The 12,533-nt window shown below is 39.8% G+C and overlaps 1 protein-coding gene across 1 annotated transcript in view; it reads left to right on the top strand.

Annotated features, from left to right (window-relative positions):
* The window catches only part of cacna1ab (calcium channel, voltage-dependent, P/Q type, alpha 1A subunit, b), a 331,651-nt gene that overhangs the window by 89,565 nt on the left and 229,553 nt on the right, over positions 1–12,533 (top strand). Inside the window, 1 exon segment of the mRNA XM_030154455.1 lies at positions 3,504–3,800. Coding sequence (XP_030010315.1) covers positions 3,504–3,800 — 297 coding nt within the window.

Genomic DNA, 12,533 nt, shown 5'->3' with positions numbered 1-12,533 from the left:
CACACACACACACACACACACACACACACACACACACACACACACACACACACACACACACACACACACACACACATAAAACAGCTTTGGCTCAAACTGACCCCAGACGAACACCAATGCATGTTTATTTGTTTGTTTGTTTATTTCAAATATGATATTAAAACCAAACAACAAAAAGATTTATATAAAAAGAGAAGAAAACATTCAAAATGGAGCAGGATGAACTTTAATGTGTAACCCCACCCCTCACCCTTCACCCCCCACCCCCATCCTTCTACCTGCCCTACAGTCCCATGTCAGATCCCATCAGTCACTCATACATCCTACAGATCAGACTAAATTCTGACTAAACACTAAAATGTTACATTTCAAGGATAAACTCTGTCCATTTTGCAGCAGCATTTCACATCCAAATAAACTCTGTCCCTTTCGTAACAGTCATAATACACATACCAAAACAAAAATAAACTCTGTCTGTTTAATCATTTGTTTCCATCAAATTAGAAAAAGTCATGAAATATGAAGGAGGCTCAGTTGAACACATCATACATACACAGGTCACCAGATCCTGAAGCTCTTATATCTTATAGTTTTTCCAAACACATGTCCAATACTGGCACTGCTGGAGCTTTGACTCTTTTTCTTCCATATTTTTCATCCTATTTTAACACATTTTTGCACCTTAAAAGTGTGCATCAGCGGCCGTATATACCTTCACCCAAATTGATGTAATGCCAAATATTGCAATTGTTTCCTCAGGTTCAATATCAGACCCTGTTATATCAGAAAGAAATTTAAATATAGACTGCCAAAAGTTTTTCAGTTTGGAACAAAACCAGAACATATGTGTTCAGTTCAGCTTCACTGTCTGTGTATGTTTAATTATTAGTCTCTCATCAGAGCTGCAACCGATTAATCGATTAGGTGCTTGAAGCGAATGCAAAAATTTCACAATTCGATTATTCGACTCGAATTGATCGAAGGGAAATATTCTATTGCAGTTTTCCTGAACTGAAGCTTCTTTGTGCGTTGCAGTAAGTGTCCGTGTGAAAACACAACAGTGGAACCAATGTTTAACAGCAGAGAAATGAAGGAAACAAAGCTTTCAGAAGAATTTGTGGTTGAATGATTTGTTTGGATCACTCTGAGTCGAATAATCAGTTGCAGCTCTAGTCTCCATCAAATTAGAAAAAGTCATGAAAAATGAAGCAAAAAAAGTCAGTTATTTTTGAATGCTAAACCCTGAATGGGGTCTAATGGACCCCCCCTCAGACTCAGTTGAACACATCATACATACACAGGTCACCACATCCCACAGCTCTTATATCTTATAGTTTTTCCAAACACATGTCCAACGCACTGCTGGAGCTTTGACTCTTTTTCTTCCATAGTTTTCATCCCATTTGGACACATTTTTGCGCCTTAAAGGTGTGCGTCAGTGGCCGTATATACCTTCATCCAAACCCCCCCAGACGGACACCCCATACATACATCTCCGTCGTGCGCTATATGGGGGAGTGGGTTGGAAGTGGGGGAGGCTTCGGGGAGGCGCCGCCGTGTGTGCGTCGTGCGCTGCAAGGCTTGGCCACGGATCTGTGCGCGGCGCTCGGTTCCCGTCAGACGGATCAGATGCTGAGCGCGCGGCTCAAACCCTGACGGAAAAAGAGCCGGAGACGCGCTCCAGCTCGAACGGTTTTCTTACGTTTTTCCAACAGAGGCTGATCTGCACGGGAATACAGCCTCCAGAACCGACTGCGCGTTTTGCTCACGTCCCCTTTTGGGGGGGTCGAGGGAGGAAATACTAAAAAAAAAAAAAAAAAAAAAGAGAGAGAGAGGGAGGATAAGGGAGAGAGAAGAAGAAGAAGAAGAGACGCCGGACTTGCTGTGGCTCTGCGGGGGCTCGCCACCTTCTCTCTCTGGTTCTGGGGGAGCCTCAGGGGGCGATGCTGCTGCTGCTGGGCGGGGATGGTGCACGGTTCCTGCCCGGTGGCGGAGGAGAAGATGCCAGTCGATGCTCCGACGCACCCGCACCACCACCGCCGCCGCTGCTGTATTTTCCGACCAAGAAGAATTGATGATGGTGATGCTGCTGCTGCCTCCCCCAGTGGTCTTTTTTTCCTGCTCCTCCGGATCCTACTCGTCCGGGATTCTTATTCTCCCAACCTTGGATTATAGATGATTGTTGTGGACATTCTATATTTTTTTTCCTCCTTTTCATTACATCAACTCATTTTCAGGGTTGGAGGGGGGGAAAGCGAGCGAGGCGAGCGGTGGTGGGGGGAGAAGAGAAAAAAAGGGCATAAATTGGTAGATTGAGGACCGGGTGTATTTTTTCGTCTCCAAGTGCGCGCAATCACGCCCAAAATCAGTGACCGACGCCTTGGTGAGAAGGAGGAGGGGGAGGAAGAAGAAGAAGAGGAAGAGGAGGAGGGAGGAAGGAGGGAGGGAGGGGGGGGGATGCCGCACCGTCCATCACTAAATATCAACAAATGTCACCAGGCTCGGATTTTGGGGAAGCCCCCCTCTGTTGGCGTTTGCGCGTAACCCGAGTGGCGTGGTGGCAGTAGAGTAGGTGGCAGCAGCTGGGGAGGGGGGGGGAGGGGGGGCACATCCAAACGGTGCGGATATATGGCACAAGAAAAAATGAATTATTAAAGATTTCACTCATATCTATTTCTATTTTTATCTCGCAGGGAAAAAAAGGGACCAGGGGTAGGAGGAGGAGGAGGGGGGGGGGATAGACAACTGCAGATCCTGTCAAGATGCACTTGGCTGTTGAGAGGGAAAAAAAAGACGCAGTCTTCAGCTCGGATAGCCTACTTATATGGAGATGATTGCAATATTTATTTTACGCACAGCTATGCATCCTTATCGCATTTAGGGGGGCTCGATTTGTTTTGCCTGTTGAAATGCAAAAGCAGGCTCACTCTGGTTAGAGGTTTTCCCCGACAGAAATAAATAGTAATAGTAATATTAATAATAAAAATAATCACTTCGACTTCGACGGAGAGACCCCCCCCCCCCCGCCATGCTCTGACAGATGCTTTTTTTGACACTTTTCTCACTCTTCAATCAAACATCAAACATCAAACCAAATCGCGTTTTTTTTCCTGCCACAGAAATAAAATAAACACATCGCTCTCTGCTCTCTTTCCCCCCATTCATATTCCAAACACACGATCAGAGACACCGTGCGCTTTTCCCTCTCCATACCTCTCCCTCCCCTCTCCCTCTCCTCTCCACCTCCTCCTCCTCCCCCCCTCCCCTCTCCACTCACAAATGGAGGTATCTTCTCGGCGCTGAAGATCTGGAGGAAGAGACTCAGATAGATTAAGGAGACAGAGACACAGATAAAAACCAAGAGAGAAGAAAAACAGTCCGTTCTGCATGTGTGTTTGGAGCTGGAGGCTGATGCTGATGGGGTGCTGCTGGTGGCATGTGGAGGTGTCACTCTGAGGTCCCCCCCCGGCTCCTTCCTAACCTCTGGCGTTTGGTGTCTGCAGAATGGCGCGTTTTGGAGACGAGCTACCCAACAGGTATGGAGGAGGAGGAGGAGGTGGTGGTGGCGGTGGCGGGGGTGCCGGCGGACAAGGGGGCCCCGGCCGCGGCGGCAGCAGGCAAGGGGGGCCCCCTGGAGCGCAGCGGATGTACAAGCAGTCGATGGCCCAGAGAGCCCGGACCATGGCCCTGTACAACCCCATACCCGTCCGGCAGAGCTGCCTAACGGTCAACCGCTCCCTCTTCCTCTTCAGTGAAGACAACGTGGTGAGGAAGTACGCCAAAAAGATCACCGAATGGCCATATCCTTTTAACCCCAGCAGAAGAAGAGAGAGGCCCCGAGAAGGTACTGGGGGGTGGGGTGGGGGGGCACGGGTGCGCGTGCTGAGGTGTGGCCTATAGTGTGGAAGTGAAGTGGAGGAGTTGGCTGTTCCATGAGCCCACACCTGCAGGATGGAAGTAGTGGATGATGTGGAATCTGGACTCTTCCTGTGTGTGTGTGTGTGTGTGTGTGTGTGTGTGTGTGTGTGTGTGTGCACGCGTGCGTGTGCGTGCGTGCATGTGTTTCTTATTTTACTACTTTTTTTTTTTTTCTTTCTTTTCCTTCCAATTCTGATCTTTGGTGATTGTTTTCACATTTACTGGTGTGTGTGTGTGTGTGTGTGTGTGTGTGTGTGTGTGTGTGTTACGTGCAGATGGTTTTACTCCTTTTTACTGTCACTGCTGCATCCAAACCCTGCTGGCCTTCACTCACCTGAAAACACTGCTTGATGGCATGAAAAATGATGATGCTGAGGATGATGCCGGTTGTCATGACACCAGCAGTCCCAATCATGTGGATGCTGCTGGTGATTAAGATGCATCCTGAATACAGCATTTAGCTTAAACCTGTTAGTGACCTGTGTGTGTGTGTGTGTGTGAGTGTGTGTGTGTGTGTGTGTGTGTGTGTGTGTGCGTGTGCGTGTGCGTGTGCGTGTGCGTGCTATGGTTGTAGTCAGCGCTGAGTGCTGATGTCAGCATTCTGAAGGCTTAAGCACCATGCAACCAGAGGGAGAGGAAATGACTCTCTCTCCTGCTCTTGCTCTCTCTCTAATTACTACTGACCATATATGGGCGTCCCGTGGCTCATCCTACAGGACAGCCAGTGGAAAAAAAGCTGTAATTATAAAGACAGGTTGACCCTCTGCTCACTTGCGTAAAGTTGAAATCATTTATCAACTCCAGTGCACTCCGCTTACTTCATATTTACTGAGTACCTTTGGAATAATTGTCTGACGGTAGAAGTCCGACTGGGAATTATGGAAAAGAAAGAACGGGAAAATATCAGAGGTTTGGCTCATTCACCTGCGAACTATCGATAGTAGCAGAAGTTGGTGATGGTAGCAGCTAGGGATGGAACGATTACCAGTATAACGATAAACTGCGGTGAAATTGCAGACAGTTAGTATTACTGTTTAAATTCTAATTATCATGATAACAGTGTTTGATTACCGCACTTTTCCGGAGAAAAAGCCTATGTAAAGATCTGCTTTTATGTTAAATATTTGAGTATAGTTTTAATTTATTGCAATTTTGATTTTATATACCTAGTATTTGGAACCAATATTGACTTTTAAAGTCTTTGAAAAGGTTCATTAAGCATCTGTGTGTCAGAGGCGATTTCTCTCAGACTGCAGTGGAAGCTCAGCTTCCCCTAAAATGACTCAAATTAAATGTTCAAATCTGTTCGGTTGTGTTGACATTTCATTGACTCCAAATGTGTTAGAACACGTTCATCTCACAGGTGAGTTCGTTCAGAATCAGCTTTATCATGAATCATCAGACTGGATGTTGTTCACTTCTCCTCCATTCCCATGTCTCTGTTTTCTCATTGATCTCTGCTCAGTGCATTTGTCCGTAGACGCTCAGCGTCCATGCACTTCAATGGGACTGAGTGGAACTGGTTTATTCATTGCCTCAAAACTGGACGGTAATTGGATAGATGCCACGATGTTGTCCCGCCCCCGGACGCTCAGCATCTCTGGGGGTGAATGTAGCTGTGGGCGGAGCTTGGCCAGGCTGGACGCTGAGCTTCCACGTGCTGATTGGAGGATCGGTCGAAAGGCTGAATCCCGTTTGATTGACAGCTGTTTTGACATATACCCCTTCACTGGACACAGTTCAGTTTAATACCTTCGCACATTCTGCTGTGAAAGAGAGAGAGAAACCGCTACCAAATTACTCATTCATTTCTTGCGCTGTAAATAAAACACACTCAGTGTACTTCCTTGTTTCAATTTAACAGAATTTCAACGTTTTCTTTTTTCAGTTACATAATTTAATCCTTCCTTGGTCAAGTTTAATATATTTATTTTAGATAGTTAAATCAATCATACTGTTGGCTAGGTCGGAGTGAACTGGTCTAGCAAGGTGCACATGATGGCAGACAATGCTAATGAAACGGAGGGCTGAATTTATGTTTAAATAACTTGACAATTTTTTTGATGTCAAACAACAATGAGCTTCCCCTGTCTGAAAGACGAGCAGGTGCCACTGCTTTGTGTTATTTATGCAATAAATTATATACATTTTTCAAATCAGATTTTATATATTTTTTTTGTGTTTTCTGTCCTTTTATGTTTTTATAGTAGGTTAAAGTGAAAAAATAATAGACAGATGATATAGATGAAGTTGTGCTGAAAAAACAGATCCCAAACATGGGTATAGTAAACATTTGTTTATATAGTATATAAAGGCAAAATCAAAAGGACTGAAAAACGGCCAAAATAGGCTCAGACCACTAAGGGTTAATACTGGAATGTTTCTGCAACAGAAGGTACATTGTGCCAATTATTGTATTTTATTTTTTATTTCTTTTTAAATGCAACTTGGTTAAATTATTTCAGTGTGTGTATTGGTGCTTTTTGAACATTTTGAGCACAATTTCAATAATACCGCGATAAAAATGATAACCGTGATAATTTTGGTCACAATAACTGTGATATGAAATTTTCAGATCGTTACATCCCTTTAGACATTTCAATGGAGACTAATATCGCCAAAAATGAAAAAAATACTCCCATCAGTTCCATATTTCTTCATTTATCTACTTATTCCGTTGCAGTTATCTATTTTTAAATTGCCAACATACATGATTCCAGTGTCTGATACTGACAAACTAGTTTTTATGATGTATCGTGTACATCAGTAAAAGTAAAAATACCAAAGAAATAAAAGCAGAGATGCATAATAAGTTATATTATTAATATTAACTTCCTGTATCTACACTAAGTCCAACATGTTAACTCATTTTACATAATGGCTCCTCTCACAGATGACAGTATTCTGCTGTTTTTATCACTAATGAATGAGCTAATAATAATGAGCTCATGCCTTTGTTTACTGTTGTGTAGATTATTAATATAGTACTGCGTTGTATCATGTGTGCATATTATATGGTTGTGTCTGAAAATTAACACGTAAAAAAAGTAATATATGTGTCTGTTATTATTAAGTTCAATAATTTTAGCTCATAAAAACCCAGACATCTACTGATCTAAACTGTTTAATACCTGTTGATCCACTAATTCTATCATTACATTTCAGTAATTGGTGTAAACTACAGTTCTTCGTCTTTTCATGGTCATCATATACGACCATATTTGGACGTTCAGAGGCTCCGTAATTACCATGGAAACACCATCATCTTCTACCTTTTTTTTTCTCAATCAAATATACTTAAGTGAGAGTTGGGGGTACTTGGATAAAAAAGTCTATTTCAGGGGGTACTCCGCTGTAAAAAGTCGATTTCAGAGTGTTCTCCACTGTAAAAAGTCTGTTTGGGGTACTCCACCATAAAAAGCCTATTTTGGGGGTACTCCACTGTAAAAAGTCTATTTCAGGGGGTACTCCTTTGTAAAAAGTCTATTTCAGGGGTACTCCACTGTAAGAAGTCAGTTTCAGGGGTACTCCACTGTAAAAAGTACATTTCAGGAGTACTCTGCTGTAAAAAGACTATTTCAGGGGCACTCCACTGTAAAAAGTTTATTTCAGGGGGTACTCTACTGTAAAAAGTGTATATCAGGGGATACTCCTCTGTAAAAAGTCTATATCAGGGGGAACCCCGCTATAAAAAGACTATTTCAGGGGCACTCCGCTGTAAAAAGTCTATTTCAAGGGTCACTCCAGTGTAAAAAGTCTATATCAGGGGGTATTCCACTGTAAAAAGTCTATTTCAGGGGGTACTCCACTATAAAAGTCTATTTAAGGAGGCTCTCCACTGTAAAAAGTCTATTTCAGGGGGTACTCCACTATAAAAAGTCTATTTCAGGGGATAAGCCACTGTAAAAAGTCTAATTCAGGAGGTACTCCACTGTAAAAAGTCTATTTCAGAGGGTACTCCACTGTAAAAAGTCTATTTCAGGGGGTAGTCCACTGTAAAAAGTCTATTTCAGGGGGTAGTCCACTGTAAAAAGTTTATTTCAGGGGGTAGTCCACTATAAAAAGTCTATTTCAGGGGGTAGTCCACTATAAAAAGTCTATTCCAGGGGGTAGTCTACTATAAAAAGTCTATTTCGGGGGTAGTCCACTGTAAAAAATTTGAGAACCACTTATTCAACACATTTAATCTCTGAGGGAGATAATTTCTAAAAAAAAATTGTACACCAGTTTGATCAATACATGTTATATGTGTATGTACGATATATATTTAAAAAAAAAAAAAAAAAAGACATTATTTGAACAGAAGCGCTGCTGTGTTTTGGCACGGAGCCTTTTTTTTTTTTTTTTTAACTCTTCATCTTTCTGCCAAAATGTTTTGGCTTTTCTGCTCAAATAAAACCCATTTGAGGAAATCCATCAGCCTGTAAAAATAGCTGAGTTTGTTCTGTGTCGTTGCAGCCGTTCAGTTTTCAGTCTGAAGTACACAGTGTTCAGTCACAGTCGACTGTGAACGTGTGAATCAGATTGGTCAGTGGATTAATTGTGGTTTTTTTGTTCTGATTACTGGCTGCACTTTGGGCCAATATGATGATTTTACTGTGGAGTTGTAGTGGAAGAAACACCAGCGTTATTCCTGTGTTTTTGTGTTTCGAAAATTTAGATTTATAGGAAATTACTTTAAAAATCACATTATTGGGTAGATTTTTGGCTTTTAAAAGTTAAAGAAATGTGGATATTTAACCCTTAAAGACCCAAACGTCCACCTTTAACAAATCACAATACCAGGATCACAATGCAATATATCACGATATATCTTGATACTGTTAAAAAGGCAATTTTTTTGTTTGTTTCTTTTTTAAAAATGATTATTTCCTTGAAGAATTGAATTACAGCAGAAATCTGCACAAATACTAAACGCATTTTATTTGATCACAACAGGATCTAATGCCATATCACAAAATGTTCCTGTGTTCAAACTGAAATTGTGTTTCACTAGGGGTGTTAGAAAATATGTTAAAATATAATATATGTTATGAAAATATGTTAATATGTAAATTCTGTTTTACAGACATTACAGTTTCAGATCCTGTTCAAATGTTCATATTCTATTAGTTCAGAACACTCAGATGCAAAAAATTCAGCGGCAAAAACTTCCGATCACATATCCGCGCTGATAGTCTTCCTGCATCGACGTCACATAACCAACCTAACGTAACTCGACTGGCTGGCTGTCGGTTTCACTTGAAATAGAATTGATTACTTATCCTTGGTGTCCCGGATGTGTGATCTGAATTTTTTGCTTCAGAATTTTTTTTATTCTAAATTTATTAACATAGTTAAATTGAGAGACAAAAAATACATACTTAATTTCAACGCCAAAAAACTTCAGATACTTAATTTCACTACAAAAATATCCAGATACTTAATTTCAGTGCAAAAAAAAAAAAAAAAAAAATTCAGATCCTTAATTTCAGTGCAAAAAAAAATTCAGTGCTGGAAATTCAGTGGCTTTTAGAATTGAAAATCTGACGACACAGACGTCCTTCCGTACTTTTGACTCTGGGTCTGTACCTGGTCAAAGGAGCCAAGATGTAAAAACTGGAACACTTCAGCCACAGAAACATTTGAATCCAAAAAACCCCCAAAAGCACCCTCCTCTGACATGAGAGGTTTTTTTTTTAAATTTTTTTTATTGCCAGACCTTTTCAGATTTCCAGAACATGCACTTCCTGCTTTGAACGTGAGCGCAGCGTATCCCAGCATGCCTCCCTCCATCTGTCCAGAGCCAGGCCTCGTTGGCTGGCAGGCGCTGTGGCTTCCACCACACACCCAGAGGACTTCATTATCCCTCTCTCTCTCTCCTCCCTCTGCCTGCTCTCCCTCATTCCCTCTCTCCTTTTCACTCTCCACGCTCCTTTCATCTCCTTTTCGCTGCTGCACTTCTTCCTCTGCAAACTCCGTCCTCCATCTTCCCACTCCACTACTCCACTTCTCCTCTACTCTTTCTCTGCCTCTCTTCCTCCTTCTCCACTGCAAGGTTCTAACAGTTTTGGATTGTTCATGACAGTTTAGTTTGATTTAGTTTTGACTTTTTTTTTTTTCCTCTCTCAAATTCAGTTAGTTTTAATTTGTTTTTAGAGCAGGTTTGTTAGTTTTTATTCATTTTCGTTATTTTCTAAATGCTTAGTTTCAGTTTAGGTTTAGTATTAACCCTTTCATGCATAGTGGTCACTCCAGTGGACAGCTGTTCCACAGCTGTTCTTCTTGTATACTCACAGGTTTTGTTGTTTTAGTTGCATAATCAGCCAACACAGTGGATGCTTGCTTATTTATTTATTTATTTATTTATTTATTTATTTATTTATTTATTTATTTATTTATTTATTATTTGTGTATCTAGCAGGGACAGTCCACATTAATGACCATTTCTTTAAATGTGCTAGTATTAGCAAAAAAGCTATTTTTCAACTGTCTTCCCTGGATAAGATGTAAAGTGCCAATCAAAAAATTAAGGCTCCACCCACACGTTACATAGCATTAGTGCACATATACAGAATACACAGTTAACCTTTAAGTATTAGTACAAACACCTGGAGACACATTGGTGCCATCCCATCCACTGCAATTCATACCATTACAGTAACTTTACTGTTCTTGATGAACCTGATCTACAGGAACATGTTTGAGTGTAAATACATTGTTAATTGTTAGACTGTAATTAACAGGGTTTTTTTGTTTGTTTTTTTGCATATTATCTCCATGAAATGAGTAATAACTAGTATTAGAATATGTTAAAATGTGAGAAAACATCAGATTAGCAGCATTAAGCATGTTTTTATTTCATTGTTTTCATATCACTTTCTGATTTTCGGTTTTAAATACATGTTTCTTTGCTTCAAGAATAAAATGCATGGTATACCTGAGTGGACATTTCTGTAAATCCATGAAAAAAAAAACCTCGATTGCACTGTTTATTTCATGCCTAAGGAGGAATGAAAACACCCAAGAAAAAATCTTGACTAAGGTTCTCATTATTCATACATGAAAGGGTTAGTTTTATTTTTCTCATATCTTTTCTCTTCTTCTCCGTCATATATAGATAAATACCGTACAGGACTCTGCTGCAAGGTTATTATCGTTACCCTAACCCTAACCCTAACCCTAACCAACAGGCCGAGCACAGGCATGTGTTTATGAACAGATGTATGTTGGGAGCGGGGGGCCGGGGGGGGGCAAGGTTATTATCGCTAACGAAAACTTACAAAATGACAAAAACTAGAATTGAAAAAACATTTTCGTTAATCTGTCATTAACTGAACATAAACAAATACTTCTTTTATGGTTAATTGTTAGTAATTTTATCTCGTTTTATTTATTTTTGTTTTACAGTATTAAACTTTAAATTAACAGTGTGATATCATAACTAGAAAAGAAATATTTGTGAAATATGATACATTTGCAAATGTATTTTAACTGTATTTTTCTGTGAAAAAAGAAAAAAATTCTTTTAAAAAATTGAAATTTCATGGTTATTCACAGTTACAGTTTTTTCATGTTATTTTACATTTGACATGTAAAATCACAGTCTATTTTTGTCATTTCATTGGTATTTTCCTGTATCTGGAAAATACAGGAAAAAAACTGTAAAATAAACAGTGAAAATTCTGTTAAATTACACTTTTTTTTTTTTTTTTTTACAGTGTAGATATTCGACTATATCTATATAGACTTCATGTCGAACATAAGCAGGTAAAGGAAATGACCCATTTAAATGTAAACAGGACACTCCAATGTCCTCCTGAGACCCAGGAAAGTGAAAGTTGAAGCTTTTTCACATTAAACAAGTGTCTTGATTGGAAACTGCATAATGCAACAGTTTTCTCAGATATATTTAAAAAAAATTTTTAATGTATTTATTTTATTTATCTATTAATTTATTTTTAAATGGAATGTCCATTGCAACTGACAGCATTTTTTAAGTAAAACTGTGAAACTTTTGTCACCTACAGAGGACAGAAATACATTGCTGGGTCTCAGGAGGATATATGGAAATAAATCACCCAAAAAAAAGAAAAACAGCTATTTCTTTGCGTCTCTTTAACAAATACTTTATATTCAAAAAGGAGAAGAAAGAAGCCGAGGTTTTATTGTCCAACTCCAATTTTTAAAATTTATTTATTTATTGTTGCTATTATCATTATTATTATTATTATTATTGAAACTGTGACCAAAAACATGGGCTAAAACTCCAGTGGGGGCGACATCCGTAGCTGCTAAACAGGCAAAAAAAATCTGCTTATATCAGGTTTTTAAAGACTCTTTTTTTTTTTTTTTTTTTCTCCCCCATGAGCTGTCTGCTGTGGCCCAAAATAAAACAGGTGAACTGAGTGAACTAGGTCTGTTTAAAGCATCTGGGACTCCACTCCACATTTATCTGATGATTATTTTTGAACATTTCTTCCATACATTTTCAAGGAAGAAAAAACAAAACCAAACAAAAAACATCCTTATATTTTAGTAATTAATGAAAATAGTCTGGCGTCATTTGTCTTGTGGATAGTGCAGTGGATGTTTGTCTAAATGTTCATCCTTGTGTTTCTATTGGACGGTCCGTC

This window comes from Sphaeramia orbicularis, chromosome 1 (genome assembly GCF_902148855.1).
Source record: "Sphaeramia orbicularis chromosome 1, fSphaOr1.1, whole genome shotgun sequence".
NCBI classification, from domain to species: domain Eukaryota; kingdom Metazoa; phylum Chordata; class Actinopteri; order Kurtiformes; family Apogonidae; genus Sphaeramia; species Sphaeramia orbicularis.
This window is presented reverse-complemented; position numbering and strand designations above follow the sequence as displayed.